Raw genomic sequence first — 8,581 nt, 5'->3', positions numbered from 1 at the left:
TAAAGTATTATGGTGGTGAGAGCTATGTAAATATCTCTGCTCATGAAGCCTCAATTAAAACGCTATCCATCTGGCCGGAGGAAAGCACACTTAAAGCCCATCAGTCCCTACGACATCACGGAACAGCTCACACACGCATTTCCCGCATCTCAGAGGTGAAACAAACCTGATGGCGCCGCAGAGGGGAAACCCACAGTGGCTGAGCACAGGGCACTGCATAGCGTGGGCTTTGCTGCGGTTTGCAATCTCGTGCCCAGAAAGGAGTCGTTGTTAAGCTCTGCCTTGGTCTCTTAGTCTTAGTCTTAGCCCGGTGATGCCACCGGGAGACCTTGGGGAGAAGCGAAGGCCCCGAGGTGTGTGCGGAGGCATCGCTGTGCACAACAGACATGCCCAGGAGCATATGCACATGCCACACGGCCCGCACACACGGTAAGAGGTCACTAAACCAGGGCTTTAGAAACATTTTCAAAGTGCTTTACAAACAATTCATTAATAGATGACATATTTTTGCTAAAGGCATAACCAGCTCAACCAGATTTTATTACAGGTGTAAATAACACTGAGAGAATTTAAGCACGAGCCTCATTTCTCTGCTCCTAATCCCTCCTCCCACTGACACGTTAAAGGTCTGCTTAATCATCCAGCCCTTTCCCCTCCAAATCCACAAGTGCTTCATCCGCACTGATTTATTTTACGGAGATTTATACAAATGCCAGAAGGTACCTAGCAGTGCCCTCCAGGTTTCTTGGCCCCAGTGAAGAAACAAACAACACCAAACTCCAGATGTAGCCCAGCGGTGACGTTTAAGACGTTGGGAAGAAAAGGCAGCAGTTTAGAAAGCCACCCTGGACATTTGTAACCTGGCAGTGAAGCAGCCGAGCACCCTTGGCTGAGGAAAGACAGGCCAGAAGTGAGGGCAGAGCTGGGGCACGATGGGTCCCAGCACCCGTGCGGGGGCCTCAGGCCACGGTGTCCCTGGGGAGCTGCACTTGGGTGCCATGGGGAGCCCCCGGGGCCAGCACCCATGCTGGGGAGGCGTGGTGGGGACACTGGGGATGGGACGTCTCCCAGTGGCGCCAGGCACACAGGGGGGAAGGAACGGGGGTACCTGTTGTGGGAAGAGGGGACATGGACAGGGCTCCTCGGGGTGTTTCTGAGGGACGAGGATGGGGGGGTGCAGGTAGGGGGTCCCTGTGGAGGAGAAGAAGGGGAAGTGCGCTCCTCGGCGGTGGGGGTGCGGGTCGAGGCTCCCCAGGGAGGCCGGGAACTCCTCGGTGGGATGGGAAGGGGGGTTCCCGCAGGTACGATACCCCCCCCCACCACCACCGGAGGCGCGGAGGGGGGCGGCTACGGCGGGCCGGGCTCCCCGGGGCGGGGGCGGGGGCGCGGGGAGGCGCGTCCCTCCCCTGGGCAGTTTCTCGGCGAGGCTGTTTAATAGCGGAGCCGCCCCCGGCCCCTCCCCGTTGGAGCCGGCCCGTGCGGCACGGCGCGGCCGGGGCCGGGGCCGGGGCCGGAGCCGGGCCGGGGCAGGTGGGCGCTGCTCGGGCCATGGCGGGGGGCGGCGGGGCGGGGGGGTCCGGCCGCGGGCGGCTGCTGGCCGTGCTGCTGGCGGGGCTGCTCGGCGGGGCGCGGAGTTTCGGCGACGAGGAGGAGCGGCGTTGCGACGCCATCCGCATCGCCATGTGCCAGAACCTGGGCTACAATGTCACCAAGATGCCCAACCTGGTGGGACACGAGCTGCAGGCGGACGCGGAGCTCCAGCTCACCACCTTCACCCCCCTCATCCAGTACGGCTGCTCCAGCCAGCTCCAGGTGGGTTCGGGGGTCCCCTTTGTGCGTGGTTCGGGCGCGGGGCCGGGGGACACCACACACACACACGACAGACCGTACAGTGCCTGGAGCGGCTGCCACCCCCCATCCACATCCTCACCCCCGCGTTGGTCCGAAAAAAAAACCCCAACCCCAAAGTCTCTCCCTCCGCCCTGCAGTGCCGTGCCCGGCTGGCCGGGGAGAGCAGGGCTCGCCCCGGGTGGGGTGTCCCGGCGGCGCGGTCCTCCTCTCCCGCCTGGGAAAGTCGGGGCTGCCGGGGTTTGTCCCGGTCGCTGCCCTCCGTTGGTGTTGGAGCCGAGGTGCTGCTCCCCTCTGAAAGGAGCAGGCAAGGGAGCCGGCTCCTGGGAGCTGCAGGCTGCTCGGGATCCTCCTCCGGGAGTTCCACCGCGGGAGTTTGTTTCCCAGGCGAATGGCAAGATCCGTGTCCTCCCGACGGGCATGGATTTCATCAAACAAAACCCGGCTTGTTTCTTGGGGCAGAGTTCCCGAATGTAGCACGCAGCCCCGCTTACGTTGTCACGTCGCAGAATTGCGATTATTCAAAAGCTGAGAAAACTACTATATTTTATTACCGTTGTAAATACGTGCGTGACCTTATAGTAAAAGAAAAAGGCATTCTTCTAGGAGGATTGTGAACCAATTCAGTAAATGCCTTTTCTTCTGTCTGCTTGTTAGCTGTAATATCCAGGCAGTGCCTAGAACAAATATATGTATTTGTTTAAACCGCTTAAATTTGTTTTTTTGCTTTCCTAAATTGTACCCTTGAGGTTTAGATCTGGCTAAATCCCACTCGTTTCATTGAAACTGATGGGCTAAATTTCCATGGAGCTAATCTAGGGAGTAAAATGTTCAGGCTTTGGCTTTGGACCACATTTGAACTGAAAGACAGAATTTTTAGGGTGGTTTTTTTTCTCTTTTGTTTTTATTGTTCTTGTTTTATTTGTTTTATGCTGCTTCCTGTTTTTTAAGGCAAAGGACCAAATATTCCTGCTAAAAAGGAAAAAAAAACCTGACAACCAACTTGTTATATTTTGACCTGTTTCATTTTCCCCTAACACACTTGTGATTTCTGTTTCTTCCAGTTCTTCCTTTGTTCGGTCTATGTCCCGATGTGCACGGAGAAGATTAACATCCCCATAGGTCCCTGCGGTGGCATGTGCCTCTCTGTCAAAAGAAGATGTGAACCTGTTTTAAAAGAATTCGGATTTGCCTGGCCGGACAGCCTAAACTGCAGCAAGTTCCCCCCCCAGAATGATCACAACCACATGTGCATGGAGGGCCCAGGAGACGAAGAGGTTCCCCTTCATAGCAAGACCTCCTTGCAGCCTGGAGAGGAGTGCCACAGCATGGGATCTAACTCGGATCAGTACATCTGGGTGAAGAGAAGCTTGAACTGTGTCCTGAAGTGCGGCTACGACGCTGGTCTCTACAGCAGGTCAGCTAAGGAATTCACAGATATCTGGATGGCCGTGTGGGCCAGCCTGTGCTTCATCTCAACTGCCTTCACAGTCCTGACCTTCCTGATTGATTCATCCAGATTTTCCTACCCGGAGCGCCCAATCATATTTTTGAGCATGTGCTACAATATTTATAGCATTGCTTATATTGTGAGGCTAACTGTGGGCCGGGAAAGGATATCCTGTGATTTTGAAGAGGCAGCAGAACCTGTTCTTATCCAAGAAGGTCTTAAGAACACAGGATGTGCTATAATTTTCTTGCTGATGTATTTTTTCGGGATGGCTAGCTCCATCTGGTGGGTTATTCTCACATTGACGTGGTTTCTGGCTGCAGGACTCAAGTGGGGCCATGAAGCTATAGAAATGCACAGCTCCTATTTCCATATTGCAGCCTGGGCTATCCCCGCGGTGAAGACCATCGTCATTTTGATTATGAGACTAGTAGATGCAGACGAGCTCACCGGTCTGTGCTACGTTGGGAACCAGAACCTAGATGCGCTGACAGGCTTTGTTGTTGCTCCGCTTTTTACCTACCTGGTCATTGGGACTTTATTCATTGCAGCGGGACTAGTGGCCTTATTTAAAATCAGGTCTAATCTTCAGAAAGATGGAACGAAAACTGACAAACTGGAAAGGCTGATGGTCAAAATCGGTGTCTTTTCAGTGCTTTACACCGTCCCGGCAACGTGTGTCATTGCCTGTTATTTCTACGAAATCTCCAACTGGGCCGTGTTCCGTTATTTGGCAGATGATTCCAATATGGCAGTGGAGATGCTCAAAATCTTCATGTCCCTCCTGGTGGGTATTACATCAGGTATGTGGATCTGGTCAGCCAAAACTCTGCACACGTGGCAGAAGTGCTCGAACAGAGTGGTGAACTCAGGGAAAGTGAAACGGGAAAAAAGAGCAGATGGTTGGGTGAAACCTGGGAAGGGGAACGAGACCGTAGTATGAGAAAAGGACAACACCCTGATGATCTGACTGCTTTCCTGTGAAGGACTCGTCGTATGTAAGCATTGCCATGTAAACGTTGGGAGTAGAGTAGGGAGATGGTTACACAACCTGTCTCTGGGGGATGGAAAAAAAAAGCCTTTAAGAATAAACAGCAAGAAGATCATGCTGCAGATAAAATAGCCATAAACCGTGCTGCCCAAAACAGGAAAGCCCAGGGAGGCTTTAAAAGCTGTGAAATAGTCAAACATGTTATCTTTGTTTTTTGGTTTTTTTAAAGCAGGATGCAATATACTGAAGTCTTTAGAAGCTGAGGGACTGTAGCCCACAGCTGTGGGACGTTGTTTTTCTTTTTTCATCGTCTTATAGCTGATGGAGGAAAGGCAGTCCAGGGCCAAATGCTGGGCTGGTTTAGGGTCCAGTTATCAGAAGATGGAGCACCCAGGACCTCAGTTAGATGTCTTCTTTCCAAGTTAAGCATTGTGAAGGAAGCGCTCGCCAAGGGTTGTGTCTTTATGCCCTGGGGAATTCTATTGCTCCCATATGCTGCAGCAGTCAGCCAAGGATCAGGTCCTCCAACAAATACCAAGTGGACTTCCCAGGTCTGAGAGCTACCCATGATGAGTAGGATTTAGTCAGGTATTAGTGAGGATGATTCTTTAAGTCATCTGAAGGTCTAATGATAATTTTGACTCATTCTTTTTACCCTCTGAAATCTCGTCTGAATTGAGAGTTGATTCTGTCTTGCAGGAATTTGGACCTCCCTAGGTCCCTTCCCACCTAATTATTCTGTCGTTCAATCAATATTTCTCATTTTTCAAAAGCTTTACTCAAGGCTGTTGTCAGAAGTAGAGGAGTCAGTGGGAGCTGTGAAACGCTGTATGGTCTTCTGCATGTATTTTCATTATCTGCCTGCCTCCATTCCTGTCCCTTCAGATGCTCCTGCTATTTCCAGCAGACTAATTTATTCTGCTGCATTAAATAGCTTTACGTAAAGTCTTACGTTATAGTGTTCCTTCCTCCAGGAAAGAGAAAAACGAGTTGAGGGTCTCTTCAAACAATGCCAGTTTTCTCTAGGTAAACTTATCTGTCTCTCTCTGGAGACCAATTGCATGAAGCCATTAAGTCTTAATATATTTCATTCAGTGCGATGGTATCTCTGCAGACGCCAGTCTGGGGAGAAGCGAAATGTTAAGTTCCTTGGCAACCTCATGTTCACACAGATCAGTTGTATAATTATGTGTGTCAGTTACAATTAAAAGAACATTCTCAGCCTGTGACATCACAGTACAGCTGACTGCCTCACAATGATGCTCTGATTGCTTGATGACAGCTATGGAGATATATTTTTTTTTTAATATATATTTACATGCGGAACGTGAGCAGGCATTCAGTCCTCAAGAACAGCAAGAGACATCTCCAGTTTTTGTAAAGTGATTCCAAGAGAAGAGATCCAATTTCTTGGTGAATGATGTTCTTTCATAGCAACTATTGAGTTTTCTTATCCTTTTATTTGAGGAGGTGTCGGCTTGTGCTCGTGGTGAGCTTGTACCTTGTGTCGGGGGCTCGTTTGGCTAATAAGAAAGGTGATGCAAGTAGAAATAGCCCAGAAACACTTAAGAGAACACTGTTCTGATGCTCTGTCCCTTTGAAGGACCTTCGGTTTTATCTGTGTGCCCTAAATGTTTGCTATATTTGTTTATCCGAAGCCTGGTCAGCTGCGGAGCATTGCCGGGGTGCCCCGACTCACATGACCTTCAGGGGCAGCTGAGAACAGGCACTACGTTATTACAGTCCTCACTTTTCACACAGGTGCCCCATGTGCTTCCCAAACCACAACTCATTCCAGCTCTGGCCGTGAACACTAATCTGTCCCAGAAGCATGTATTGTTTCAATGTCAGTGTTGAAACATGTGCTAGAGCACATTTTGGTGTTTGTTTTTTTTTTTTTAAAAAAAAAAAAAAAAAAAAAAAACCAACAAAAAAAACCAAACCCCAAACAAACCCTAATTGCAGTCTTTGCGGTTGGGCTCCCTCTCCAGCAGAACAAGTGACAACTTGACACATTCTGCTCAAGACGCACAAGCATTGTCTTGGCCAACGCCGCGTACCAGATGAGCCTTTTCATCCCCTCCATAAAGTCTCTCGCTATTAGTGTTGTGTTTGGATCTGGTTATACCTCTGTGGACAAGGAGTTCTGCGAGTAGGAGATCTTCAGTGAAATTCATTTACCCTGGGGGTAATTTCAGCCCTTGAGGCTGAGCCTCTGAACTGTGTGATCTTTGTCCTGGCGCAGGGAGGGATGTAAAGTCGGCAGCTACATGTTGACTTTCAAGGGGTGAGGGCGCAGTATGAGCCTTTTCTTCTAACCTCGTATTGGGCTGTGCCAAGGTGTCATGTTCACTCAAGTGTCCTTTTCTCTGAAACTGTTTGGATACTCTCCTGGCCGATATGACCCATGTTTGACCTGACTGATTCAATAAATGGTGGGTTTAACCTTGTTATGTACACAGAAGTGAATGTTAAGTTGTGCCTTGTTATCAGATCCCTGCATCTCTGCTTGTGACCCCCTGGACTGTGACAGATGGATGTCCCCAGTGATTTGAGATGTTGGAAGTGAGTTGAATGAGGATAGCACTGTGTAGCCCTGTGAGGGAGCTGGGGGGACACTCCATTAAAGAGTGCGAGGGACTGAAATACTATGGAGAGGAGGTGGGCTGCGGAGAGACACCAGCTTCTGTTCCTGAAGGAACATCTTTCCCAAGCAGTCAGGGGAACACTGTACCAACCCAAAGTGAAATTGGGTGTTGCAGCAATGAAACCGCTCCATAAATATATTCATCCACATGCATTTACCTTGCTTTGCTCTGGGGCTGTGGGAGGTCACAGCAGATATCGTAAAACCCAGCGGTTGCGAAGAGTGGGTATCTGCAACTTGTATGTTCTCTTGTTTCAATGTTGTTATGAATTTAAAGCCAAAAAATGTGTGACTAATCCTGTCTCGGAAGTGCAGTTGCTGTGGTTATGCAACTAGAAACTCTACAGCAGTTACCTTCCTTGTGTCGTCCATGCTCCCATCTCCCCCCTCAGCGTGTGCTCTTCTCACTGCAGGTTTCTGAAGCGTCTGCTGGAGAGGTACAAGCTTAGCTCTTATGTTAAACAGACAAGTTAGCTCCTTTTTCTGAATTTTTAAGGAAATAGAAACTGATTATTTTGGGGTGTACAGAAAATATATCTACTTCAATGTATGTACTGTAAATTTCTAATTTATCACTGTAAAAAAAAAACAAACCAAACAACTTTGCTATTTAATTTTTATATCAAAATAAAATTTTAACCTCTGTGGATAACTAAGGTATTCCTGGCAGCCCTCACGTTTTTGGTGAGTTTGTTTCTTAAATTGTCTTCATCGTTGTTGGAAGTGCTTTTTTCCCCTGAAGGAAGGACTGAAATGCTCATGCTGCGGTGAATGGATGCTCCGAATGGGTTAATCCAACATGGTTTGGATCTAAATGTGGGTTGTGAGAAATAACTGAGAACAGAACATCACTGGGCAAAGATGAAAGTACATGCACACTTCGGGGCTTGCACATGGGGTGGACAGAAATCCTTTCAAAGACAGTGCACAGATCCCGGGTGCTGGCTGGGGATGTAGCTGGAGCTTTGGGCTTGTCTGAGCATGTCCCTGAAACAGAACAGGAGCGCAAAGATGGAAGCACAACCGCCCGCTGCTGTAGCACTGCTGCGATGTGGCTCCTGCGGGGAGCAGAGCCTCCTGTAAGGCTTCTTTTTATTTCGCACATTATGGAATGCGTGCATCCAAAGATGCACTGAGCATTCAGATCTGGGGCGTGTGGTGGAGGAGGGCAGTGTCACACCTGCCTGTTGAGTATATGAGAACTATTAGTGGGAAGGGGCAAATTCTGCTCTTCGTAACATGCTTGAAATGAGTTTGCTCCTGGGGGTAATTTCAGCCCTTCAGAGAACAGATTTGACTGTCTATATTTTCTTGCATTTTTTTTCAATTGAGTTTATTAATGCTCCACTTATTTTTCATTCCTCTACGTCATTTCTGTTCACAGTTAGGATGTACAGTAGCAATGAGGAGTTCCTTCTTTTTGTGTACATCCTTCACCTGTTTCTCTGACACTGATAGTATAGTTTGTGATATTAGTCATCATCTAAGCCCACTTAATCGTCTCCATCACGAAGCATTCTGTCCGTGGGATTACTTAATTAGCATAATGTTATTCTAACAGGAATCTAAATCAGACTAGAGTGGATAATAGCGAGGATGCGCTATAAAGAAGCCAGTAGGAATTATCACCTGTGTATCTGTAGCT

General features: G+C 48.9%; 1 protein-coding gene across 1 annotated transcript; it reads left to right on the top strand.

The window, feature by feature from the left end:
- Window positions 1–1,548: 1,548 nt before the first annotated feature.
- On the top strand, window positions 1,549–4,241 carry FZD4 (frizzled class receptor 4). The gene is made up of 2 exons (XM_086481702.1): window positions 1,549–1,812; window positions 2,913–4,241. The coding sequence occupies exons 1-2, from the start codon at window positions 1,549–1,551 to the stop codon at window positions 4,239–4,241; spliced, it is 1,593 nt and encodes a 530-aa protein (XP_086337828.1).
- Window positions 4,242–8,581: the final 4,340 nt, after the last annotated feature.

The sequence above is a fragment of the Leptosomus discolor genome, chromosome 1 (assembly GCF_034619465.1).
Source record: "Leptosomus discolor isolate bLepDis1 chromosome 1, bLepDis1.hap2, whole genome shotgun sequence".
Classification (NCBI taxonomy): Eukaryota; Metazoa; Chordata; class Aves; order Leptosomiformes; family Leptosomidae; genus Leptosomus; species Leptosomus discolor.
Note: the sequence above shows the minus strand (reverse complement) of the source record. Positions and strands in the feature narration are given on the sequence as shown.